Source organism: Rattus norvegicus, chromosome 12 (genome assembly GCF_021556685.1).
Source record: "Rattus norvegicus strain SHRSP/BbbUtx chromosome 12, alternate assembly SHRSP_T2T, whole genome shotgun sequence".
NCBI classification, from domain to species: domain Eukaryota; kingdom Metazoa; phylum Chordata; class Mammalia; order Rodentia; family Muridae; genus Rattus; species Rattus norvegicus.
In genome coordinates, this window is record NC_141545.1 from 21,492,547 (window position 1) to 21,519,205 (window position 26,659).

The 26,659-nt window shown below is 53.7% G+C and overlaps 2 protein-coding genes across 11 annotated transcripts; both read left to right on the forward strand.

The window, feature by feature from the left end:
• Window positions 1–604: 604 nt before the first annotated feature.
• On the forward strand, window positions 605–3,522 carry Psmg3 (proteasome assembly chaperone 3). 2 transcript variants are annotated; one of them, NM_001399014.1, is made up of 3 exons: window positions 605–772; window positions 1,131–1,367; window positions 3,039–3,522. In NM_001399014.1, exons 2-3 carry the CDS (start codon window positions 1,152–1,154, stop codon window positions 3,189–3,191), a joined length of 369 nt encoding a protein of 122 aa, NP_001385943.1. In that variant the 5' UTR covers window positions 605–772; window positions 1,131–1,151; the 3' UTR covers window positions 3,192–3,522. The 2 variants fall into 2 exon arrangements, with proteins under 2 accessions (NP_001385943.1, NP_001385942.1); NM_001399013.1 differs by having other exon boundaries at window positions 605–684.
• A 5,608-nt stretch (window positions 3,523–9,130) lies between these two features.
• Window positions 9,131–24,432, forward strand: Tmem184a (transmembrane protein 184A). 9 transcript variants are annotated; one of them, XM_087578298.1, is made up of 10 exons: window positions 9,285–9,527; window positions 16,376–16,603; window positions 18,186–18,285; window positions 20,840–21,005; window positions 21,292–21,382; window positions 21,489–21,564; window positions 21,656–21,747; window positions 22,316–22,485; window positions 22,996–23,190; window positions 23,630–24,432. In XM_087578298.1, exons 5-10 carry the CDS (start codon window positions 21,354–21,356, stop codon window positions 23,887–23,889), a joined length of 822 nt encoding a protein of 273 aa, XP_087434424.1. In that variant the 5' UTR covers window positions 9,285–9,527; window positions 16,376–16,603; window positions 18,186–18,285; window positions 20,840–21,005; window positions 21,292–21,353; the 3' UTR covers window positions 23,890–24,432. The 9 variants fall into 9 exon arrangements, with proteins under 9 accessions (XP_087434421.1, XP_087434422.1, XP_087434424.1 ...); XM_087578301.1 differs by having other exon boundaries at window positions 9,288–9,527; window positions 22,409–22,485; XM_087578299.1 differs by lacking the exon at window positions 9,285–9,527 and adding an exon at window positions 15,361–15,562.
• Window positions 24,433–26,659: the final 2,227 nt, after the last annotated feature.

Consider the following 26,659-nt stretch of genomic DNA (forward strand, 5'->3'; position numbering starts at 1 on the left):
GTTGGGGATTTAGCTCAGTGGTAGAGCGCTTGCCTAGGAAGCGCAAGACCCTGGGTTCGGTCCCCAGCTCCGAAAAAAAAGAACCAAAAAAAAAAAAAAGTTCAAGATTTTTCTCAATCAACCTAGGATACTTGCGACTCAAAATAAATAAGAGGAGAGGAAGGGAGGAGGAGGGGGACGACGAGGAGGAGGAGGAGGAGGAGGAGGAGGAGAACCCAGAACTCGGGAGGGGCAGGCCTCCCTCTGAGTTAGAGGCCATCCTGGTTGACATTGTGAGTTCCAGGACAGCCAGGGCTACGCAGAGATACCATGACTAAAAAAGGCAAAATGGACAGACAGACAAAATAAGTTACTATAAAGTGTTCCTTAGCCAAAGCCAGGTACACACCAAGTGAAAATAAATATTAATTCTTATTGCCATCCCAGTCCACAGCTAGGACACAAAGTCCCCTACATTGGGGTTCAAGCACTGCCCACGAGGTCCTGAAGCTCGACAGGCACATTGTCCCTTTAACACGAAGCTTGGACTTCTCCTTTGCAGCGCGGAACGGAAGGCTCTGGGACTGCGAGGATCCAGGGACCTTAGGCTCAACGGACCGGAACCGGAAGTTCTCGCCAGCGCTTCTGCCAAGCCAGAGCTAGCTGAGTTGCTCACTGAGACATCTTTCTGGCACTGCTAGTGTGGTGAGCGCTGGTTGCTGAGGGTTTTGGTCCCAATTGCTGTCAGTAGTGATCCAGCCATTCCCCAGTCCAGTGCGGCCGGGGTTCCCCGGTGAGCTCGGCGGTTTCCCTCATCCCTCGTATCTAGAAGTGGAAGACCGCTAGTCATGGGAATGGCCATAATTGCAAGCAGCGCGGCGGAACAAAGAATCCTAACAAAAGCCTCATGAGCATGCGCACACTTGCTTTTGAGTTGGGGCGTGGTATTGATAATAGGGTCTCTCCGGTGTAGTTCAGGCTGGCCTCGAAGTCGGGATTCTCCAGCCTCAGCCTCCCTTGTGCTGGGATGACAGACATGTGCCACCATTTGCAGCTTGAAATGGGTTGTTCAACGTTTCTGCTTTGGAGCTCCAGGTTATATCAGACTCTGATCGCTTCATCCCTCTTTTTCTTTTCTTTTAAAACTAAAGCCTCCATTGAAGAACGGAGCCATGGAAGACAAACCACTGGTAGTATCTAAACAGAAGACAGAGGTGGTATGCGGTGTGCCCACCCAGGTGGTCTGCACGGCCTTCAGCAGCCACATCCTGGTTGTGGTGACCCAATTCGGGAAGATGGGTACGTTAGTCTCCTTGGAGCCCAGCAATGTAGCCAATGACATCAGCAAACCAGTGCTCACCACAAAAGTCCTTCTCGGGCAGGACGAGGTAATGGAGTTGAATCTTTTTTTCTGGTGTCATTTGTCCCATTTGACACCCATAGGGATATGGGGTGTCTGGTAGGCACACTTCCACACACACCCAAGGTATGGTATGCACAGTGAGCATTTTTCAGGATCTTTCTGATCTGAGGTGTCCCGGCTAGCCCGAGCCATGCTTCTCGCAGCGCGTCAGCATTTTACTGAGCACTCGGGGAGGTATTGATTTTTAGGACACAGCCATCTCCTCAGTTTGACCCTGTCTGATGGCGTGTTTATGTCTGCTTCTTGAGTCTTGGCAGCAGCCCCTTCGGAGTCTGTCTCGATTAGCGTTAACCAGAGAGATGGTAGGCAGAGGCACCAAGGAGAAATCTTAATGATGCCTCGTGGGCAGTTCGCTGTGTCTGCTCCGTGCAGTCCACTTGGCACTCTGAGTCACTGCTGTCTTAGCTTAGGGGATTTAGGGGAAAGCATGAGAAGCTGGTCTGGGTCCCTTAAGGAAAGCATCAGAAAAATACAGTGTCTGACCTGGGTGTGGCTATACATACCTTGTCATCCTCTCAGGAAGGAGGCCGCAGCAGAACTGCAAGTTTGTGGTCAGACTGAGTATACAGTGAGCTTGAGGCCAGCTAGGGATAGACCCTGCTTCCCCCCACCCTCCCCCACCCCCAAAAAAGAAGAAAAGAAAAAACCACTGGTTATGGTGATATGCTGGCTGGTGTAGTCCCAGCACTCAGGAGGTGGGACCAGGAGAATCAGGGTTCAGTTTCATTTCCAGCTCCATAACTTGGGCTACATGACACCCTTTATTAAAAGGTAGGAAACATTGAGATGGCTCGGGGCTAAAGGCATGCAAGCCTGATATTCTAATATTATATATTAGTGGAGACTAATATGGCTGTGTGCACATCTTTAATCTTGGCACTTGGCAGATTGAAGTAGCCTGGTCGACATAGCAAGTTCCAGATCAGACAGGGCTACCTTAGTGACCTCTTCTCTCAACAACAATAGGTAAATAGTGAACTCTTGTCTCATCGAAAACAAATACATGAATGAATAAATACATCAATGGAGACTGAGGAAATCCCTCAGTTCATAAAGTGCTTGCAAGCACAACCTGAGTTTGATCCTCAGAACTCACACAAAAAGGCTAGGTGTGGGGCCGGGCTTGGTGGCACATGCCTTTAATCCCAGCACTAGGGAGGCTGACTCAGGCCGATCCGGGTAGGTTTGAAGCCAAGTTCTAGCAAGGGCTACATAGAGAGACCCTGTCTCAAAAAACAAAAACAAAAAGCCTGCCAATGTGGTCCATTCCCGGAAGGCAGAGACAGAAGGACCCCGGGGCTTGCTTCTCAGGCATTCTGGCCTAATTAGTGACTTGCAGGTCAGTAAGAGATCCTGCCCCAGAGTAGATGCTTGGCATTCTGAGGATGATTCCTCAGGTTGTCCTCAGGCCTCCTCATACACGCACACGCACACACTCACTTAAAAAAAGGACAAACAAATAAAGCTGGATGTGTTAGCACAAGAGGCTGAGGCAGATGATTGCCACGAGTTGGAGGCCAGCCTGGGCTATATATGCATTCCATGATACTACAGAACACCACAACATGTCTTTACAAAAAGAAACAGATGTGGTTTCGTGTAGTCATGGCACTATCTTCTTTCCCTCCTTCCCCAGCCTCTCATCCATGTCTTTGCAAAGAACCTGGTAGCATTCGTGTCTGAAGAAGCAGGAGACAGAGCCGTCCTCCTGGCCATGGCTGTGAAGGAGAAGAACATGGAGAGGCTGAAGGCCTTGAAGGAGGTGATCCGGCTGTGCCAAGTGTGGTGACCCGCAGTCAGCAGTGCAAGACGCTCCAACATGGCGGACTCTCTGTGAGCGAGGTCTTGGAACCTGTCTTTCCAGCACCAGGACAGAGCTCCTTCTCTGCCGTTAGCCCTCGAAGCTGGAAACAGCCTTCTAGTCCCAGGGCAGTCTCCCTGCATGGCTACTGTGTTCTGCCTGGGGTACTGGAAACGGTTCTGGGCTGCAGCAGGTGCATCCACTGAGTGGAAATAGCGGCCAGTTATGGGGACTGGTAACCCCGGGTGTGCGGCAGCACTTGTGGGAAGACTTTTTTATTAAAAATAAATCTAAAGTACTTGGCTGGCCTTCTCAGTGATCCTGAGACGTTATGGGCATATTTAGAGACTCACTTCAGGACACCTGAGGCAGGAGGGAAACCTATTCAGCTAAAGTGCAATACGTGGTTGCTGGGTGTGAGGTAGATCCTAGGCATGCGTTCAGCCAGCATTGGGTACTGTCCCTCCTGTGCTGGGGCCATGGGCATGTGGCAAGCAGACTAAGGGTGGCCATGCAGGTGGGTCCCTAAGGATGGGCTGGATGGGAGATCCAGAGATGGGGGGGGGGGCTGGGGGAGCAGAAACTCAGAGAGGAGGAGAGGTTCTGACATAGGCTGGCTTTTGTGCCCAGAGTTGTCGGGGTCTCCTGCCATAGGGATGGGGGTGGTCCCTGATCACAGCTGAGTGGGAATTTCTAAAGTCCAATGGAGAATCTGCCCTGACATTCTGATGGTCACCAGTGGAGAAGAGACCGCAGAAAGGCCAGGTAGAGAACCAGAGCCTTTCCAGGGCTCAGGATGTCACCCTTGTGTTCAGGAAATGACAGACTTGCTGACTTGGTGTCCTCTAGGTCCAGAGATGGGCAGTAAACTTGTCTGGCCACTTTTCACTTAGAACAAGTCAGGACTAGCTAGCCGCAAGTATTGATCCTTCTGAAGGTCGGTGCCTGCTGTGTACTGAGCCCTGTTCCCCTGCCCTGCTGTGTGCTGAGCCCTGCTCCCCTGCCCTGCTGTGTGCTGATCCCTGTTCCCCTGCCCTGCTGTGTGCTGAGCCCTGTTCCCCTGCCCTGCTGTGTGCTGAGCCCTGCTCCCCTGCCCTGCTGTGTACTGAGCCCTGCTCCCCTGCCCTGCTGTGTGCTGAGCCCTGTTCCCCTGCCCTGCTGTGTGCTGAGCCCTGTTCCCCTGCCCTGCTGTGTGCTGAGCCCTGTTCCCCTGCCCTGCTGTGTGCTGAGCCCTGCTCCCCTGCCCGTGGGAAGCTTCTGGCCTCTCCAGAGGCAAATGGGGAGGGACTGCAAGCCAAAGCCAAGTCATCTGAGATGGGTAGGAACTGCAGACTTGAACTCAGGATCATCCTTTCACCTCTTGCCTCCCACACCCCACCCCATGGATCTCCCATCCAGCCCATCTGTAGGAGCCCACCTGCATGGCCACCCTTGCTCTGCTTGTACGTGTCCAGTATCTGCCAGACTTCTGTAAGGTGTTACTACCTAGGACAGGAGTGTCCCAGAGCCTCTTTCAGCCCCGTTCCTACTGCACCTCCCAGCCACTATCCCATCTACACCCCCATTCGTGGTAGGCACCTTTCCCACACTTTCCCAGACCCTGGTTTCTCCACTCCTTTATGTCCCCTGGGTAGGCTGGTGTTGGGATCTGGCAGTCCCCACCCAGTGCCCCTTCCTACCCATCATCCCAGTTACCATCAGCCTGTAGAGAGCATGGACCATCAGGAAATCTCCCAAGCCACTTGGATGAAGGAAAGACCAGGGTTGGATACGCACAGTTGGCAGAGCCAGCCAAAGCAGGATATGCTCCGGGGAGCCCTGTGAGGTGGCCCTGTACAAAGGTCTCGGTATCAGCCCGTGATTATTCAGATAAACAATCAACCTACAAGCCCCAGCTTCTTTATCTGGACAGCACCCTGGGCGGAGCTCAAGGCCAGGGCCAAGTTCAGGTTTGTGCCTTTGGTTTTCTTTTTTTTTTTTTCTTTTTTTTTTTTTTTTTTTTGGTTCTTTTTTTCGGAGCTGGGGACCGAACCCAGGGCCTTGTGCTTCCTAGGTAAACGCTCTACCACCGAGCTAAATCCCCAGCCCCGCCTTTGGTTTTCTAATTTGGTCCCTAAGCAGACAACACAGCCAGATCAGATGGCCCCATCTGGGGAGCCATTACATCCCTGTCAACAACCCATTTCTGACACCTGTCTATGCCTCAGAGGCCATGCAGCAGCTGCTCCCCGGTGGAAGAGCCCAGATGGAGCGCCTGGACACCTGCCCGGCTGCTCCCAGCCACCAGGCCCTGTTAGAGCTCGTGCACTGGTGCCAGCTCCGTCAGTCAGTGGGGCTCAGGAATGCTGCTTTTGCTTTCAGGCCTCTGGCCCTGTTTCAAGCGGTTTCCTTTCCAGCCATCCCCTCCAGCCCCCCACCACCCCAAAAAAGCAGGTGATGGGAACACCTGATCCTTAGGGTCAGAGTGTATTCCACATGCTAAGTGACAGCTGGGAACATAAAGGGACCCTCGCTCAGTCTGTGTGTAGGGCTAGAGGCTGCCTGCCCGGGAAGGGGTACCCAAACTCACCTGTAATTGAACCTGTTCCCTCTCCGAGCTGAGCGGTATTTATAGCTGCTCCCGAGCTGTCTGTACCCATAAAACACAGACCAATACCAGATACCTTAATCATCTAAGCCGGTGCCCCTTGCCCAGATCTGGTGTGTAAATCAGACAAGGCTCTACCGGAGAAGTCACTTGGCCAGGGCTTCCTCTGCTGCCACCATAACTCTTAAAAGAGACCTGTGTCGGGCTGGAGAGATGGCTCAGTGGTTAAGAGCACCGACTGCTCTTCCAGAGGTCCTGAGTTCAATTCCCAGCAACCACATGGTGGCTCACAACCATCCGTAATGGGATCTGATGTCCCCTTCTGGTGTGTCTGAAGACAGCTACAGTGTACTCATATACAAAATAAATAAATAAATCTTTAAAAAAAAAAAAAAAGAGACCTGTGTCACCCAGAAGAGATCCACAGTGCCAGCAATTTCTGGATAGAAAGTATTTCTGTGGCTAGAGGGGCCGCATGTGGTGCACACCCAGGGTAGATGTGTAAACTCCTAGTGCACATGCCACAAGGCAGGCTGCCTTCCATGAGGTCTTTTTAGCAGTTTTCTGCTGAAAGCAGGCAGCCTCCCAGTGGCTAGGAAAATCGTGTCGTTGTTCAGTCAGTGAGTTGGCTCTGTAGAGTCCTCAGAAGGCCCTGCAGGTGCCTTTCCGGGAGGCCGACCAAGCTCCACCCACCCCCCCTATGACCAAGCGAGCAGCAGGCGAGCAGCGCACAGGACACAGGACATGCCAGTGAACTGGTCTCGCTTGGGGTTGAGGGCTGGCAAATTAAGAGTCCCAGAGCTGGGGTTGGGGATTTAGCTCAGTGGTAGAGCGCTTGCCTAGCAAACGCAAGGCCCTGGGTTTGGTCCCCAGCTCTGAAAAAAAGAAAAAGGAAAAAAAAAAAAAAAAAGAGTCCCAGAGCTGGGGTGAAGGGCTTACCAAGCTTGAGGACTGGAACTCAGATCTCCAGAACCCATGTAAAAGCCATGCAAATGAAACAGCTGCCTGAACTGTGCTCGCGCGCACGCACACACACACACACACACACACACACACACACACACACACACACTGAATAAATAAATAAATAAATAAATAAATACTAAATAAATAAACAAATGGTAAGCCCCAAGTGAGCAGCTGCAGCAGTGGTCACTGGGAGTGACGTCAGGAGCCTACAGGGTCACCCTACAGGGTGACCGCAGGGGCATTACCAGGGCATTAGCTTACAGTTTGCCATCACATGTCCAGACTTGTCAGTAGAGTCAAGGCTGCTTGGGTCAGCTGGAAGTGAGAATAAACAGATTATACAAGGACCAGGAGATGAAAGACCCCAGAGCCCTGCTCATGTGAGAGAAATCCTTAGATACAAGCCCAAGTCAGGTAGAAGAGAGCTACCTAGGCCCCAGTCCCCAGAGCCCACTGCATAAGGCTGCATGGAGCCCTGAGCCCATCCCCACCACACAGACACAAAGGCCTGGAGGGTAAGGACAGAGGGCCTCCACCATGGTGGGCCTGAACACAAAGGCACTGGCATAAAGGGTGATTGGAAGGCGTAGGGAGCTGGGGAGAGAGTTCCAAGTGAAAGACCTGGCAGGACCACCCAGAACATGAGAAACACTGGGCAGACTGCAGAAACAGGGCCAGTTACAACTCCCCAACGCTGTACCAAAGATGTGGGACACACAAGATGATGATGATGGTGGGGATTGTGGTAGTGGTGTGGTAATGGCAGTGCTGCTGCTGGTGCTGGCGCTGGCGCTGGTGGTGGTGGTGATGGTGGAGGTGGTGGTGGTAAAGGTGGTGATGTGGTGGTGGAGGTGGTGATGGTAATGATGGTGGTGGTGATGGTGGAGGTGGTGGTAGTGGAGGTGGTAGTGATGGTGGTGATGGAGGTGATGGTGGTGGAGGTGGTGGTGGTGGTGGAGGTGGTGGAGGTGGTGGAGGTGGAGGTGGTAGTGGTGGTAGTGGTGGAGGTGATGGTGGTGGAGGTGGTGGTGGTGGTGGAGGTGGTGGAGGTGGTGGAGGTGGAGGTGGTAGTGGTGGTAGTGGTGGAGGTGGTGGTGGTGGTGGTGGTGGTGGAGGTGGAGGTGGTGGAGGTGGAGGTGGTGGTGGTGGAGGTGGTGGTGGTGGTGGTGGTGGTGATGGTGGCGGTGGAGGTGATGGTGGTGATGGAGGTGGTGGTGGTGGAGGTGGTGGTGGTGGAGGTGGTGGTGGAGGTGGTGGTGGTGGTGGTAGAGGTGAAGGTGGAGGTGGAGGTGGTGGTGGTGGAGGTGGTGGTGGTGGTAGAGGTGGTGGAGGTGGTGGAGGTGGAGGTGGTAGTGGTGGAGGTGGTGGTGGTGGTGGTGGTGGTGATGGTGGCGGTGGAGGTGATGGTGGTGATGGAGGTGATGGTGGAGGAGGTGGTGGTGGTGGTGGAGGTGGTGGAGGTGGTGGAGGTGGAGGTGGTAGTGGTGGAGGTGGTGGTGGTGGTGGTGGTGATGGTGGTGGAGGTGGTGGTGGTGGTGGAGGTGGTGGTGGTGGTGGTGGTGGTGGTGGTGGTGGTGGTGGTGGAGGTGGTGGAGGTGGTGGTGGTGGTAGTGGTGATAGTGGTGGGGTGGAGGTGGTGGTGGTGGAGGTGGTGGTGGTGGAGGTGGTGGTGGTGGTGGTGGTGGTGATGGTGGCGGTGGAGGTGGTGGTGGTGGAGGTGGTGGAGGTGGAGGTGGTGGTGGTGGAGGTGGTGGTGATGGTGGTGGAGGTGGTGGTGGTGGTAGTGGTGATAGTGGTGGGGTGGAGGTGGTAGTGATGATGGTGGTGGTGATGGTGGTGATGTTGTAGTGGTGGCAGTGGCGGTGGCCATGGCGGTGGTGGTGGTGGTGGTGGTGGTGATGGTTTTTACATTTATTTATGTGTCAGGGCATGCATGTCCATTGCATACATATGGAGGGCAGGTAGGAAGTAATTTCTCTCCCACCGTGTGGTTCCCATGGATCAAAACTCAGGTCATCAGGCTTGGTAGCAAGCACCCTTTTATCCGCTGAGCCATCTTGCTGGCCCAATATGAAAGACTCTGATCGCACCCTGACCCAGCCACCTTCAAAGCTCTTCCATACCCCTGGCCCTAGACAACCATGGTAGGCACTTACTTAGCCTATGTCTCCTGCTGCCAGCCATCCTGTGACAGGTATCAGTGACCTTGATCAGAGGTTAGAGGTGAGGTGGGCCCTCTACCTCCTTCAGGTGCTTCAGAGATGAAAGGAGAGTGAGCCGTGTGGATAGAGGGAAAACCAGTCATCCCTAGCCCTCAGTACGCACATGTCAGCCAGCATCATGACCCTACCTGAGAACCCAGCTTGGATGTGGATTCATGGTCACAAACCCGTCTAGGCATCATATGCTCTATGGACTAGGTCTGAGAGCACCAATGACCAGGACAGGCATAGAAAGGCTGATCCCAGAATCCTGATGACAGAGGGTGTGGCCCTGGTGAAGGGTGTGTCCCAACAAGGCTGTTGGGCAGGCAGGGCAGGCCAGGCAGGCCTGGGAGGAGTTTCTGGGCCTCTGAGAAGCCATGCTTCGGCAGCAGCAATAGTCCAAGGGGTCTGGGCTGCCCCAGATGCTGAGAAGAGGACAGCAGAGGGCTGCAGACCACACTGAGGCAGGACCTCATCCAGCCCAGAAACTACAGTGTGTACTGAGAAACCAAAGCAACGCACCAGCCCAGTGGGCCCTGCCAGCTGCCCAGAGCCACCAGGGAGGTGAGCTGTGTGGGTGTGGGTGTGCATGCTTGTGGGGCTGGCTCAGGAATAGAATGGTGTCTGAGCCGGGGCCCCTAGACAGCAACAGGGTGGGGTAAAACTCGCTGCCAAGAACCAGCATCCTGCTGTCCCCATCAGCCTTCTCCACCTGTGTCTGGACTCCCTACTTACCACAGAGGGTCTCAGGCCCAGGGCAAGCCTTTGCCCACCTTTAAGTGAAGGGCCCCCAGGTCCACACCCAAGTCTGGCATCTGACTGTGGGGCAAAGTCAAGCATGGACAGGCCCTGACAGATACTCCAAAGACTAAGAGGACGGTCTGGAGAGGGAGGTGGGCACAGGAGTGGAGAGGGGGGCATAGCTTGCAGAAGAAGTAAGGAGCAGGTTCCACACCTCGCCAGGATGGCCTACCATAGGGTCTAGGGACATTGGGCACAAGCAGACCATAGTCATTCCCATGGGTGGAAGCCAGCACTCCACCTGCACTCTGTGTGACACCAGGGCGGCTGAGCTGCCTGGACTCTCAATGCTTCACTAGCCTGGTAAGAGGGCAGCTGGTAGCCATCTGAGATTAGCAACCCAAGTCCCCATCCCCACCCCCCTCACTGAGTGCCCAGACCCTCTATAGAACCATAAACAGGTTCTGAGGCAAGGCTTGGCCATGTCAGCTTTCTGGGCCTTCCTCCCTTTCTCAAGGCTGATCCCATCCAAGAGAGAGGCCACATCTGGCCTCCAGGAGGTGCTACCTATGCATTCTAGGCTCTCAGCAGGTATATTGGGAAGCCCCCGAGGGAAGGGGTGTCTGTATGGTTCCCCAACATGGAAGGCTTCCAATCTAGACTCATCACCCAGGCTTTCTGGAACCTATAGAGGGGGTAGGGAGAGACACCCATGACCTCTCAACCCACCTGAGCACCTTGACCCACAAGGGCTCTTGGCTTCCGACTCCACCCTGCCACACCTACTTGAATCAAGGCCAGAGCTCTGGTGGAAACAAACCTCCTTGTGATCACAATGGACACTAGCGGGGGATCCAGAGGATTTGGACCTGGGGTCAGTGGACGCCAAAGTCATGCTGCCTGCTCTGCAGGAGCTGACTTGGACTTGTCGGCTCAGCCAACTGATACCCCTAGTAGGTGGTAGCCTCGAAGCCCCAGGGCAAACAAAGCCCGGCCTCTACTCTGGAGAGCGACTAGAGAGCTAACATACTTGTCACTGGTCAGCCTGAAGCCAGGGGTGGGAGCCTCAGCAAACATCAGAAGTGGGGACCATAGGGCAGGGTTGGGAGTGAGGAACAGGCAGAGTGGCTGTCCCACCTCCCCTGTTCTCTCAATACAGCTTTCCGGGTTGGCCAGGACTCTGGTGTCCTGGTCACAGAGAACAGTGGTCAGAGGTTCCTCTGCCCCATCTGGGCTAGCAGGTCTATCCTGATATGGGTGTGGTCAGAGTCCAGCCTTTTGTCAGTGTGGCCTGTGATACTGGCCTTTGGTGAGGCCTAACTCTTTTTTTTTTTTTTTTTTTTTTTTGGAGCTGGGAACCGAACCCAGGGCCTTGCGCTTCCTAGGCAAGCGCTCTACCACTAAGCTAAATCCCCAACCCCGGTGAGGCCTAACTCAATAGTGTAAAAGAGCAGGAACAAGGGGCTAGCTAGCTTCTCTCTCTCTTGCTGTTCTGCCCTGGGACCCCTCACTCCTCCAGTCCCAGCTCCCTGGTGGTATCTGAGCTCAGCATGGCACAGCTGCCCCTCCTTCAGCTCTCGGGGTTGTGGTCCTATGTGGGGAGTGTGGAGCCCCTCTCCAGGCGAGCTAATTGTCAAGCCCCTTCCCTGGTCCCAGAGCCAAAGAACAAACATGGTCCCAAGCCCTAGCCAGGCAGAGATGTGTGTGCCAAACACACACACTGTGTACCCAGCAGAGGTTCATCTCTACCTCACCTGCCCCAGTTGTGAGCCAGGAAAGGGCCTCCATTACCCAGGAGGATGTCATCATCTCCAGTAAAGCCCATTACAAAGCCTGGCAGTGGTGGCATACACCTTTAATCCCACCACTCTGGGAGACAGAGGCAGGTGGGTCTCTGAGTTCAAGGCCAGCCTGGTCTACAGAGAGAAGTCCACAGTACACAGAGAAACCCCGCCTCAAAAAGAAGAAGAAGAAGAAGAAGAAGAAGAAGAAGAAGAAGAAGAAGAAGAAGAAGAAGAAGAAGAAGAAGAAGAAGAAGAAGAAGAAGAAGAAGAAGAAGATGATGATGATGATGATGATGATGATGATGATGATAAAGCCATTACAGAGCTGGATGTCCTGACCCCTCTTATCATGCATGAATGATACCCTCACAGCTTGCCCATGACCATAAAGCCTAGGATCCCGTTGGGAAGATGCTGCAGTCACTATAGGTGTCCAGCAGGGGGCAGACACTTCTGAAGAGGGGATTAGGGGTTGGGGCAATCTTGATGGCCAGGAATGGGTGGGGTTTCTGTGCCTTGCCAAGAAGGTAGGTCAAACTGTATCTCCTTTTTTTTCTTCTCAGCAGCTCAGAGGCAGTCATAGCTAACCTATGTTGAGAATTCTAGAGTGACTGACCGGCCTGATGATCAGAAATGTCCCCACATTACCCTGCCAAGATGGAGAGGACAAGGAAAAAAGAAGCCTGTGCCAATAGGAATAGAGGCCAGCTGGGCAGTCCAGTTCCCGATTAAACCCACTTTGCATGTGGTAAAACTGAGGCTTAGAGAGGCAAACATGGTCACAGGCAGGCAGGATAAGGCTGAGAGCTGAGGTCACTTCTGGAAAAGACTGCATGAAGTTGAGTAGAGATGGCAGGAGGCGTCACAGCTCTTGCCTTCAAGGCCTGGGTTAGGCTTAGACAGACTCTGCAAGGTCTTCCTGGATTGGCAGAGCTAAGCATGAACAAACCAGGGGTGTGACACCTATGAGGACCACACTAGCAGCCATGACTGAAGGGGCTTCCCAAGTGTCAAGGACACCTCTGACTGATGCTACTGGCCCTGTTCCTAGCAGGCAGGCCTCCCTGCCTTCCAGGCTCTCTGCATAACACCCTCTTCCTAGAAGCCCTTTGATGCCAGGCAGGGAAGTCCTCCTGATGTCATGACATAGTGCTTCCTGTTGTTGCCTCATCATTCTGTCCAATGGACTGAGGTAGAACCTAGGGCTCACCTCTTGTGCTGGGTTCTGGGAACAAAGCAGTCAAGGGCCAGAGAGGCCTCAGTTTCCCTTTTTTGCAGCAGTAGCAGGAGTGGTACACTGAGGTGAATCGCAGTCTCTGCCAAACCTGAAAGCCACTGATGCGGTGAACAGAGCTGGCTTTGGCCTTAAGCATTGCTACCGAGGTCGACGGTCTGTCCCCACACACTGAATGGTGTCTCTGTGGGGCAGAGTGGAACTTGGAGGGTTGGGGGAAGCACCTTCCGCACAGTAGCAACTCCCTTCGGAACGGCAACTCCAGCCAAGAGAAGACCCTCAGGCCAAGGCCATTGTAACTGGGCCACAATTATTAGGGATCCAGGCACAGTGCCAGGTTCCAAAAACTCCTACTAAGGATAGATAAACACACAAACAGATCTCAGAAGAAAATGTACTGAGATGAGATTGGGGAACATTGTAACTAAACAGCCAGCCTCATGAAGGCAGCTGTATCTGGGAGAAGAGCTGGCTTGTGGCTCAGATAAGGCCTGCATATCAGGAACGGAAGTTGCCTAAGAAGTCAGGGAAGGACCTCCACGGCACTCACTCACTCCACGGCCTTGGAGAATCTATGGTGAGAAAACATGGATGGAGAAGTCCAGGAGCAGGGGATTGACAGATCTCAGACTCAGACCGTTGTTTGTTTCTGGAGTATCCCAGACAAATGATAAGTCCCCCGGTGGCCACATCCCAACTCCAACAGGAAAGTGGCCTGAAGCCCTGTCTACTAAGTCATCGGTAGGGTCAGATGACACAAAGGACCAGAAGAGTGGGTACATCATGAAGTACCCAGAGTGTTATGACCCTTATGAGCCCAGAGCAGATCTGAGAGCCACAGCCCCCACCCACTCTAGAAACCAGGGTAGGTGAGCTTCTCTCCATAGAAGTGTTACATGCCAGATTCTTCCAAACCCTTTTTGAAGTGCTAGAGATGGACCCAGAAAGCTAAACAAGTGCTCTACCACTGAGCCACGCCCCCAGCCCCTCCCTGGGGGATTCTAGGCAGGGGCTCTACCACTGAGCCACGCCCCCAGCCCCTCCCTGGGGGATTCTAGGCAGGGACTCTACCACTGAGCCACGCCCCCAGCCCCTCACTGGGGGATTCTAGGCAGGGACTCTACCACTGAGCTATGCCCCCAGCCCCTCCCTGGGGGATTCTAGGCAGGGACTCTACCACTGAGCTATGCCCCCAGTCCCTCTCTGGGGGATTCCAGGCAGGGGCTCTACCACTGAGCCACGCCCCAGCCCCTCACTGGGGGATTCTAGGCAGGGGCTCTACCACTGAGCCACGCCCCCAGCCCCTCCCTGGGGGATTCTAGGCAGGGACTCTACCACTGAGCCACGCCCCCAGCCCCTCACTGGGGGATTCTAGGCAGGGACTCTACCACTGAGCTATGCCCCCAGCCCCTCCCTGGGGGATTCTAGGCAGGGACTCTACCACTGAGCTATGCCCCCAGTCCCTCTCTGGGGGATTCCAGGCAGGGGCTCTACCACTGAGCCACGCCCCAGCCCCTCACTGGGGGATTCTAGGCAGGGGCTCTACCACTGAGCCACGCCCCAGCCCCTCACTGGGGGATTCTAGGCAGGGGCTCTATCACTGAGCCACGCCCCAGCCCCTCACTGGGGGATTCTAGGCAGGGGCTCTAATGCCGAACTACAATTCCTACACACAATTTACATTTTATTGTAAGATAGGGTCTCATTAAATTGTCCAAGGTGGTCTTGAACTTGCTTTGCATCCTAGGATGGTCTTGAATTATCTTGTCTCAGATTCCCAAGTGGCTGGAACAGCAGGCCTGTGCCATGAAGTTTGGCTAAATTTCCCCATCTTTTTTTTTTTTTTTATTCCTTGGTTCATTCATTCATTCATTCATTCATTCAGTGAGACAGGCTTTCATATAGCCCAATTTGGACTAAAACAGTTCTGTATCAGGGATGACCTTGAACTTGTAATTCTCCTGCCTCTACCTCCCAAGGGCTGGGCTAACAGGCATGCACCACCATGCCCGGTTTATGCAGTGCAGGAAATGGAACCCAGAGCTTCATGAATGCTAGGCAAGCACTCTACTCACTGAGCCACATGCTTAGTCCTGCCCAGTTTTAAGTGCACAAATCTGGAGCAGTGGGGACACCCACACTAACCACCACTTTGTCAACCTGTGAATCAAAACCCCTTCAGAGTCAAATGTCCTTTTCACAGGGGTCGCCTAAGATCATCCCAAACACACAGATATTTACATTACAATTCATGACAATAGCAAAATTACAGCTATGAAGCAGCAACGGAAATAATTTTGTGGTTGTGGGGTCACCACAGCATGAGGAACTATATTAGGGTCTAAGCATGAAGGTTAAGATGTACTATTCTAGACCTTTCTCACCACCCAGAAAGAAGCTCTGTGTCAGGTGAATCCTCAGGGCCTTCTCCCTTGAGCTTGCAAAGCTCACGCAGACACTTCGTCCTCTGTCCCTTCCTGCTCAACAGCCTGACTACCTAGTGCCAGCAGGTGAAGGGCACCTGCCAGCCACGCAGTTCCTGGAAGCCAGCTGCTGCTGAGCAAACAGCCAGCGGGATAGAGTGTCGCCAGGGGCGGGGACGAGCCTCAGCTTCTCCTCCCTCCGCCCCTCCCTCAGCCTGAAGCCCAGGTGGGCCACTGGCCAGGTGAGGCCCTGTGTGCCTTTCCTAGCCTAGCGCTACCCTCCTGAGGCCAGCCTTGCCCCAACCTGAAGCTTGGTCTCCACTGGGGGGCCACATGGCCTAGTGAATGACCAGCCAGGCTTCCCCAGAGGAGGCTAGGCCTCCAAGGCCCGGGCCAAAGAGCTTCCTGCTCACAGAGGTAGGCTCCCGCCCCCATGACAGACAACTGAGGGTAAGAAGGAGGTCCAATGTCGCTGTCTCCCTGCAGGCACAGACTCTATCTCTTGCTCCCCGGGCTTGTGAGACCCTGAAGAGTACTTGGTCAGGGTCAGAGGCAGGCGGAGGTTGGGTGGGGGTGGATGGCACCGGAGGTGGAGGATGGGGAGGGAGTGGATCACCTTCCCCTGCAGGAAGGTGTGCTTACTGATCTTCCTTCCGGGATGCTCCAGGCAGCTGGATCCCCAAGTCCCAGTCCATGGCAGAAAAAAGCTATAGGGTTTTTGTTTGTTTGTTCTGGGTTTAAGTTTCTTTGCAGATTTTTTTTCTTTTCTGAAACAGAGTAACTAGATAGATCAGGCTGGTCCTTGTGTTAACAGATTCACTCCCCACCTGCCTGGGCCTCCCAAGTGCTGGGATTACAGGGGTGTGTCACCCACACTTGGTTAGAAGCAGTCTTACACTCCTGTGTAGTTGCCATCTGAGAGGCAGGGTCCAAAGGAACCTGAGGGGGCTTGTCAACCCAGGATCCAGCCCACAACTGCTCAGAGTCAGGAGAACCAATGGGAAAATCAGACCCAGACTCGCACAAAGGGTGGCCATGGTGGGCCCCCAGGGAAGCGTCTTTGGATGATGGTGCTAGGGATGGTGGCCGGGCAGGCAGAAACTGCATTGGGCAGGACCAGGCCTGAGGTGACACCCACATGGCCTTGCCCACCTCCTGCCCCACCTCCCGTCCCTCACACTCCCACGGGAGCCTTCACCCGGGTTCTCACTCCTCTGCTGGCTTCTGCAGATGAGGAATGCATCAGGGTTTCTGAAGACAGCTGGAGCCCCCCTTGTGTCAGCGACCTGGCTTCCGCCCAGCCCCCCTCCGGCAATGCCCATGGTGGCAGCCGGGCCACAGATGGAGCGCGTGGACAACGGCTCGCAGGGGGCCCCCCAGCTCTTCCTCACCAGCGCATTGGCCCGAGGCGTTTCAGGCGTATTTGTATGGACTGCTCTGCTGCTAACCGGCCACCAGGTATGCACACCCCCAACCCCTAACCCTTCTGAGCCTGGACCGATACTGTGAACAGCTCCAGGGACAGCTCCCAGCACCAGACACCCAGGCATGGTGTCCGACTATGGCCCTTCCCCAGGGCTAGCATGCAGGGGTCAAGCCTAAGGTGGGAGGTCTCTGCCAGGCACAAGGCAAATTGCTGGGTGGGCATTCCCAGGCATGTCTGAAGCCCTTCACTCTACTCCCCTTGGTCAGTACCTGGTCCCAGTTCACAGACAAAAACACCAAGGCTCGGAGATGACTGGGGCTTTCCAGACTCACACAGCTGACAGAAAAAGGGCCTTTTCCCTCCAGAAATGGCTAGGGCTCAGACCTTGCTCTATAGAGAACCTCACGCCCACACAGGGAGTTTGGGGGGGGGGAGGTGGTGAGGACTGAGACCAATAGGAACTGGGACAGTGGAGAACAGGAAGTGAGAGATGGGGAGCTAGGAGAGTAGGGGGAAAGGAGCTGGGGATGGGGGTAGGCAGGCATGGAGTGGAGAACTAGGGAATGGAAGATAGGCAGCAGGAGTAATGGGGATGGGAGGAGCTGGGGAGATGGGGCCAGAGAACAGAAGAAGTGGAGCCTGGTTAGGGGAGCTGAGAGCCCCGAGCTCTCTGGAACACCCACTTGGCATCATGGAAGGGCCTAAGTCAGTAGGTGAGCTGGGGGCAGGAAGCAAAAGCAAACACCTCTGCTTGTGACCGACACCTGCTGGCTGGTACCTGTCCAGGTGTCCCTCAGTAACCAGGATACAAGGGAGAAAGAGCCATGCCTGAGGGTAAGCCAGGCCAGTCTTAGCCACAGAGGTGGCTGGCACGAGGCCCGCTGTCAGGGTCAGCAGGAAGACCTCTGGGAGGGGGAGCAGCTAGGCAGAGAGAGGATCGATCCTTCCATTACCGATGGAGAAACTGAGGCAAAAGACGGCAGCAGCTTGCCAAGGTCACCAGTCATGCGGTGCCAGCCTGGGAAAGGTCTCTTGTTGGCTGGTCACATCGTGTCCTCCCTCCACAGCAGCTGGGTAAGGAGGAAGGAGCTGATAAAGAGCTGGTCTCTGACGCCAGTAGCCTTCACACCACCCCACGCGGCCCCTGTGTGCACACACAACTCCCTCTAACAGAGTGTCCTCCATGCTACACAGGGCACCTCCCCAAAGAGCCTTCACCACAGTGACCTGGAATGGGGAGGAGGCACCCAGCTCCCAGATGGCTTCCTTTGAAAGACTCTAGAGGCATAGGCTGATCCAAGAGGGTCGGTCACAAGCGAAGGCTGCTCTGAGGTCTGTAGCAGGTTTAAGACCAGTCTTAAAGAACAAATCAGTGACCCCACACACACACACACTCACACATATCTCACACGGGATTAGCAGAGTGCGAGTGAGTGCCCATGAGGTCCTGGGTTCTGTTCCTGGAACTGAGGTGAGGTAGGGCACGTCCCTGTTCTGTTTCTTGTAGAAAAATACAGAAAATACAGACAGCTTCAAGGTGAACAGTATCACCTTCCTGGAGTTTTGTTTTGTTTTGTTTTTTGTTCTGTTCTGTTCTGTTCTGTTTTGTGACAGCGTCTTGTAGCCTGGGATGGCCTCAAACTCCCTATGTAGCAGAGGATAACCTTGATCTCCTCGTCTTCCTGCTTCCACTTCCCAAGTACTGAGATGGCAGGTGTGCAGCATTTACCCTGTTTATATGGGGCTGGGGGAGAAGCCCAGGCTTCCTGCATGCTAGGTAGGGACTCCACCTCATCCCCAGCCCTTGCCTTCCATTTTTGTCAGGCACGTGTGACACTTGACACCCTGTTTGGTTTCCTACTCTGATCTCAGGTAACCTTACCCTATCAGAGAGCTGAGCGTCTGAGCATCACTTTTACTGACTATATAGTGTTCCTTTACCCACAGGCTCTATGGTGTAACCAGCCCTCCCTGTGATGAGCGTAGCTGCGGTATTTAATACAGTTCCTCGTGTTGTGGTGACCCCAAGCATAAAATTATTTTGTTGCTACTTCATAATTGTCACCTTTCTACTGCTAAGAATCTTAATGTAGATATCTAATATGCGATCCTTCAAGGGGTCGAAACCCACTGAGAATCACTGGGCTACATAGTCACACACACACACACACACACACACACACACACACACACACACATCTCAAAACCAACAACGGCAACCTTTTTTGTTTGTTTTAATTTCTTCCCTTTTGAAAGATTTTAGACGGTGATGAAGAAGCAAGAAACAGCCTTTTATGTGTCCTTCAAAACAGGAAATGGGTTAGTAGGGAAAGTGTCTGTCATGTAAGCCTGGGACCTGAGTCAATATAGCATCCACCAAAAAACTCCTGGCACGGTGGGACACATCTGTATTCTCGAGGAGGGGTGACCCATCAGATCCCAGAGAGTCATCAGCCAGCTCTAAGTTTAGCCAGATCAATTGCTCCAAGTTCAGTAAGAGATCTTGTCTCATAAAACCACGAGGGTGGCGTCCGAGGAATGACGCTGGAGGTGGCAAGAGGAAAGGAGGACTAGACGTGTGTCCTGTGGTCGCGTGTGTGCCTTCAGATCCCCTAAGTAGGGGCTAGAGAGGTGGCTCAGTGGTTAAGAGCACTGACTGCTCTTCCAGAGGTCCTGAGTTCAATTCCCAGTAACCACATGGTGGCTTACAACCATCGGTAAAGGGATTTGATGCCCTCTTCTGTACTCACATATATGAAACAAATAAGTAAATTAAAAAAAAAAAAAAGAGCACTGGCTGCTCTTGCAAAGGACCAGCACCACGTTGGGTAGCTCATAGCTGCAGGTAACTCTAGAAGCAGGGGATCTGACGCCCTCTACTGACCTCCATAGGCACTGCATGCGCATGTGGCCTATACTCACGCAGATGCCAAACTGCCTAACGGTTTTATTTGCTCATCACAGAAATTTTTTGTCTTCGTGGTGCCGGGGATTGAACCTGGGCCTTCACACATGTCAGGCAAGCGCTCTCCCAGCAAGCTACACCCCAGCCCACTGATACAGTGTTAAAGGGCTGAAGATATGGTTCAATGGGACTTGCTTAGCCTTTGCAGAACTTTGGGTTAAATTAAATAACAAACGCTGGCTATAGTGGCTCACACCTTTAATCCCAGTACTTAGGAAGTAGAGGCAGGCAGATTTCAATTAGTTCAGGACTAACTTGGTCTACATGGTGAGTTCCAGGTCAGCCAGAGCTACATAGTGAAACAGGTGTAACCTGTCTTAAGAGGAAAAATAAAATTAAAAAAAAAAAAAATATATATATATATATATATGTCGGGGATTTAGCTCAGTGGTAGAGCACTTGTCTAGCAAGCGCAAAGCCCTGGGTTTGGTCCTCAGCTTTGGAAAAAAATATATATATATTCATATTTTTACTACATATTAGTATATAGTAAGCATTATTTAATTTGGAGAGGGCATGTTCTAGGGATTGAATCCGGAGCCTCACGCCTGTTAGGCAAGGACTCTACCTTAGCCATGCCTCTGCCCTTCAATGGGTAGGTTCTTCACCAATGAGGCATTCCCCAATCCTCCTGTGGGGTGTGTGTGTGTGTGTGTGTGTGTGTGTGTGTGTGTGTGTGTGTAACACAGAGGTTAAACATCATCACCTTCCTCTCCCCCCCCCCCCCCCGGAGCTGGGGACCGAACCCAGGGCCTTGCGTTTGCTAGGCAAGCGCTCTACCACTGAGCTAAATCCCCAACCCCCATCACCTTCCTTTTAGGGACAGTATGACTTGCTTATTTGGCTGGCCAGTAAGCTTCGGAGAGTCACCAGGCACTACCTTCCCAACACTGGAATTACGTGCGTGCGTGTGTGCGTGCATGTCATTGCACTTAGTTTTGCTCCTGAGTGCTGGAGGTTTGAATTTAGGTCCTTAGGTTTGCAAAGCAAGATTTTTACCAACTGAACCACATCTCTGGTCCTACTTTCCAGTTGGAGACAGAGATGCTAAGTTGGTCCTGGCTCCCATGAAGCCCCTGTCAGAAGCGAGTCTCACTTTTCACCTACTATGTGTGCTATATTCCCTCTGATTACTTCCGCTCTATACTCATCCTGTGCTCAGTAGAATATCAGGCAGTGTGGGGGAGAGAGCAGCCTAGAGCTCTGCCTGGCTCTGGTCCTCTCCCGTTTGCCTGGCACCCATGCGGTGGACAGCCAGGCCAGGAACGGGGACAGAGGTGCCACTGGGACTGCTCTGCCACAGATCTACTCCCACCTGCGTTCTTACACCGTCCCGCGAGAGCAGCGCTTCGTCATCCGCCTCCTATTCATTGTGCCCATCTACGCCTTCGACTCATGGCTCAGCCTCCTCCTCCTGGGGGGCCATCCTTACTACGTCTACTTCGACTCTGTGCGAGACTGCTACGAAGGTGAGACCCCAGGCTGGGCCTGAAGGAGCTGAGCAGGGGTGGGGGACACGTGGGATTACACACCCGTGCACACTTCCCCCGCCACCCACAAGGGGGCTCCACTTCCTTCTCTCATCTGGGACCTGCTTCAGGGGTCTGCAACCTCCATGCCTAGGACTCATAGTCTGAGTCTGCTCACCCGCTTCCCTGGGTTTGCCAACTGTTATCTGATGGGAGTCTTGCATGCGAGGGTAGAGGGGGAGGGTCCATGACTGACCTTCATTGTCACCACTCTGTCCCTTTGCAGCATTTGTCATCTACAGTTTCCTGACCTTGTGCTTCCAATATCTGGGGGGCGAGAGCGCCATCATGGCTGAGATCAGAGGCAAACCTATCAGGTAAACCCACCCCCCAGGCCCTGCCCTAGCCAGACTCGACCAGGCCACATTGGAGAACCACCCGGTTCCCTACTCGTAGCCTTACCGACTTCTTCCGCACACCCAGGTCCAGCTGCTTCTATGGGACCTGCTGCCTCCGTGGTATGTCCTACTCCATCACTTTCTTACGCTTCTGCAAACAGGTGAGGGGGTCTGCCCACCACGCCCCAGGCCCTGGCTCCGCCCCAGCCCAGCCCCTCCCCCCGTCTCACGCCCTTCCCCTCCCCCTCCCAGGCCACACTCCAGTTCTGCATTGTGAAACCCGTTATGGCGCTGATCACCATCATCCTCCAGGCTTTTGACAAATACCACGATGGCGACTTCAAGTAAGGGGGCTGTGAGCAGGGGTCTCACTGGGGGCCGTGGGAGGCAGGGCTCCCCCTTCTTCAAGCGGCCCACCCACACCCACACCCACCCCCAGCAGTAGCTCAGTTGGTAAAGTATTTATCTAACGGATGTGAGTCTCAGGGTATGGTCCATCCTCAACTTTGTATGAACCCGGTGTGGTGGTGCACAACTGTCATCCCAGCACTTGGGAGGTAGATGTAGGAGTGCTAAAAGCTGGAGGTTATCCTTGTCTGGGTAACACGTTTCAGGCCAGCCTGAGCTACATGAGGAAGGCCTCACAAAAACAATGACAACAAAAAGACATTGCTAAGTTTGTGGGAATGCCCAGGGCAGGCCACAGCTCTAGGAGAGGGACCTGAACCATGTCCTGCTCCTGACAGAACTCCAGGCCTCCAACCACTGTGCCCATTGATATTGCCTAAGGCCCTGGGGAGAGGACCTAGGTGGAGCTCTTCTAGGGTTGTGTTGCCCGGCCAGGAAGAGGACGGGCAAAGAGGATGTCTATGAGGAGCAGGGATCACTCTAACCAGCAGTTCTCTGACCCAGCATCCACAGCGGCTACCTGTACGTGACCCTCGTGTACAACGCCTCTGTTAGCCTGGCTCTCTACGCTCTGTTCCTTTTCTACTTCGCTACCAGGGACCTCCTGAGACCATTCGAGCCAGTACTCAAGTTCCTCACCATCAAAGCCATCATCTTCCTCTCCTTCTGGCAAGGTGTGTGAGCCTGGAGGGTGAAAGCGTGGGGCCAGGACTGGCATCCCTGGAAAATGGGTTCAAATCTTACCTCTATTCCAGCCCTGTGTGCCTCAGCTTCCCTGACCTTACCAAAAGTCAGTGAGTCTGCTGCTCCACTTACACCTAGAAGAGCCTAGAGTGGGGGACAACAGATGGAGGCTATACCTCAGCCTCCAGAGACTTGGTCCCTGTTGAACCCCCAGCAGGCCATGAGAACTCAGTCCCCAATGTGGAAGAAAAATGAAGAAGGCAGCAACTAAGAGCAGGAGTCCCCTGGCCCAAGTTAGATATGTCAGGGAGAGCACCCAGGAACCCTGACTTTGAGGTACACAGCCATTTTCAATCATAACGTCCACCAATACGGTCAAGACCAATGAAGCTCTAGGCTCAGGCTAGCCCTTTCCCTGGTACCCCGGACTTCAGTAGGAACTGTGGTAAGGCTTAGCTCCCATCCACGGAAGGGGCCTGAGGGGTTGTCACTGTCCCTAGGAATGCTGTTGGCCATCTTGGAGAGGTGTGGGGTCATCCCTGAGGTCCAGGCCGTGGACGGCACCAGGGTTGGGGCTGGTACCCTAGCCGCTGGCTACCAGAATTTCCTCATCTGTATTGAGATGCTGTTTGCCTCCCTTGCGCTGCGTTACGCCTTCCCCAGCCAGGTGTATTCAGAAAAGAAGAACTCACCAGGTGAGCCGGGCCCCACAGCCGTGATGTCTGGCATCGATCAGGGGACATCCCCGTGGGTATCTAAGCCAGGGTGATGACGAGCTCTGAAAGATGTGGGATTCGTTAGTGCTTGGGGAAGGTGTCAAGAGGAGCTGGGTTGGCTACTCTACTGTGTGCGCCATAATGGCCGCGTGGCTGGTTTCTACTTGCTCAAGGTGGAGGGCAGGAGTCTATTCAAGGATAGGCCCAGAGACCAGCGCTGAGATGTAGGAATTGAGCTCGGTCTTGGGTGTCTGAGATCAGCCGCTAGTCAAAGGCAAGGCCTGGACAGCAGGGTCCCCAGACCCAGAGAGCCCAAGGTGGCCTGTGAGAGACACGGCTAAGGGGGCCGGGTAGATGAAGTGGGGTGCTGTGGACCAGAGGACCTACGACTGAGGCCCACATACACTATCCCCTCCAGCCCCACCAGCTCCTATGCAAAGCATATCCAGTGGCTTAAAGGAGACCATCAGCCCACAGGACATTGTCCAGGATGCCATTCACAACTTCTCACCAGCCTACCAGCAGTATACACAGCAGTCTACACATGAAGCCCCTGGGCCTGGCCAGGGCGGGCACCCATCGCCCAGCACCCACCCTGGCCCAGCCAGTGGCTCTGGAGGTGGTAAGAAGAGTCGCAACATAGAGAAACGCATGCTGATCCCCTCAGAGGACCTGTAGGGCGTGGGGTGTGTGGAGCCTAGCTGGGGTCCAGCTTGCCTAGGTTTCTAGGGTGGGCAAACGGGGTCCCCACCTACCAGCATCTATGGACAGAGGCCCAGCCTCTCCTGAGAGCCTCACTGTGGTGCTCACAGGGCCTCTCTATTCCATGTACAGCCCAGAGTGAAGTCACCTGGGCGAATTGGACAAACCCAAGGACCCAATGGGATGTCTTATTACAGCCTGCAGGTGGAGCGGTGGGTTGGCCATTCCCTCCGTGGACAGAAGAGACAGGTGGTTAAATCTTAAGCTGTGCAGTGACAGACAGGGATGGCCAGGCAAGATTGGGCCCAGCCACCGAAGGCTAGGGAGTCATGTAGCCAGGGCCTAGCTGTGGCTATCTTGGGTGCGTGAAGAAGACCCCTTGCCCTTGCATTTTAATATAGGTGTTTGGCGAAGCTCTTGCAGGGACAGCCTCGCCTATTTAGTACAACAGAGTTGCCAGTGTGCCAGCCTGCCAGCTACTAGCTTCTTATTTATAGATAAACACCTTGCATTTTTCTAGACTTTTGTCGGGCCTTCTGTTCTTATGGGGGCTTGATTCTGAGTGACGACGGGTCTCTCTCTACATTGTGGCCTGTGGAGCGAGTCTGGGTGTCGGGAACAGCTAAGACACACATCATGATGTGGCTCAGAGCAGTACATGGCAAAGAAGGTGGACTTTGCCACGAGATGACCAGCTCTGTGACACAATGGGAGCTGGGGCAGTCAGGTGACTCCCTGAACTTCAGGTTGGCCCCACCCTAAAGTGGTTTATGAGTCCATGGCACAACCTAGCGTGCCCCGTACACGGACTCAAGCCTTCGAGCCCGCCTTCTCTCTTGCCTCTTCCTGTATACCAGATCCAGTGCCCAGGAAGTCTGAGATAGGCTCAGTATCCCTAGCTAGACTGGCCTTAGAAACACAGGGGACAAAGGCAGACCAGGCAAGCAGCTAGACAGAAACGCCACCCACCCAGGAACAGTATCCCTTGCCTAGTTGTCAGTTCCCACAGCCTGTAGGAATATCAGACAAAGGGGGTGGAGGGGGTGTTTCCCTGCCTTCTTATTCTCAGGGCCCAGAGATAGGAGGAGTCAAGGCCATTGGCTTCTCCCTGACCCTTCTGGGCTGATAAGATAGACTCTATTCCTTCCTGCACCTGCCTGTAAAAAGCCACCCACACCTACTTATCTGCCTTCTGGGACTGGCAGGCACAGAGGGTGGCCCTCAGCCCACACAGTCAGCAGGGCTGGGAGGGGCTCTGTACTCCCAAAGACCTTCACTCTTGAGCCCATGGCAGGCTCTGTGCCTGCCCGCTGGCCTTCAAATATGAGGAATCTTACAGCTTGGCCAGCAGGGGGCTGCCTTCCTCTGCCCTGGAGAGGCTATGTGGCCATGAACAAGCTAGACAGGTTCCTCTCCCACAAGCCCAGATACAAAGTAGGGCCCTGGACAGTCAGTTGGCATCACTAAATACCCACACATGCACCAGGAACTTCTGTACCCTGGCCCTGGGGAAGCTGTGCTAACCAAAGAAATTAAACAAGTTGCCCAAGGTTACTGAGCCATTAGGGGATGATGCCAGAAGGGGTCACTGTACCTTGCTTCCCTCTCCCCCACCACCTGCATTCAGAGGTGCTTCAGATGAACATGTTACAAAGTAAAGCTGAGCTAGGCATGACATGGCCCCCAGGGCTCTGGTGGCTACAGACTGATTCAGGATCTAGCCCTGTCAGACTGTTCAAAAAAATGGTGGCATGTGACTGGAGTACCAGGGAGGGGAACGGGGCTTCAGTCTCATCATCACCAGGAAATGGGTAAGTCAAGCCCATGGGGGTCTGAGGAGGGGCTGTGCCCTGACACAACCTTCTGCCATTTCGTGTGCAGGTGTGTATGCATGTGTGCAAGTTTTTGAGACGGGGTTTCTTACTGAACCGTAGAGCTTCACCAATTTGGTTCTGCTTGCTGGCCAGTGAGCCTCAAGGATCTGCTTTTACCCCTAAAATTGCTGGGATTATGTCGGTGTTGGGATCCAAACACAGGTCCTCAACACTTACATGGAGAGTGTGGAAACTGAGCACTACAATTTCGAAGATACTCCTTGAGATAGTATCTTTGTAGCTCAGGCTGGCCCGGACTCACTATGTAGCCAAGGCTGACCTCAAACTATGTAGTCAAGGGTATCCTTGGACTTGGGAATGATCTGGCCATTTCATCCTCCTAAGTACTGGGATTTACAGGCATGAGGAACCATGAACGAATCCTGCCATCTTGAACTTGTCCTGACCACTGTACTGCCTAGACCTGGGGCAGGCATGCAACACGGATAGACAAGACCTTCTTTATAGTCCGTCTACCCAGAGGCTAGTCACCACCCAGGGACAGAAGTAGGCTATAGGCTGGGGACAGAGGATTCTGGAGTCAGTTGTAGAGAAATCTGGCCTAGCTAGAGACTGTTTCTGTCTTGAAACTCATCAAGTAGGCTAGGCCAGCTGGCCCGTGAGTACCAAAGATCTACTTATTTCTGCTCCTACAACACTGGGATTACAAATATGTACCCGCCTTTTTAGGGATTGAACCCAGGTCCTCATGCTTGCAAGGTAAGCACTTTACCAACTGAGCCATCCTCAGCTCTAGTCAGAGTCCTTAGAGCATTGTTAGTGTCACTGAGCTGAAGCATTGATTGCTCTGTGCCTGGCCCTCTAGCAATGTCCTTTATGTTCACCTGAGACACTACCCAGCACCACTTAGG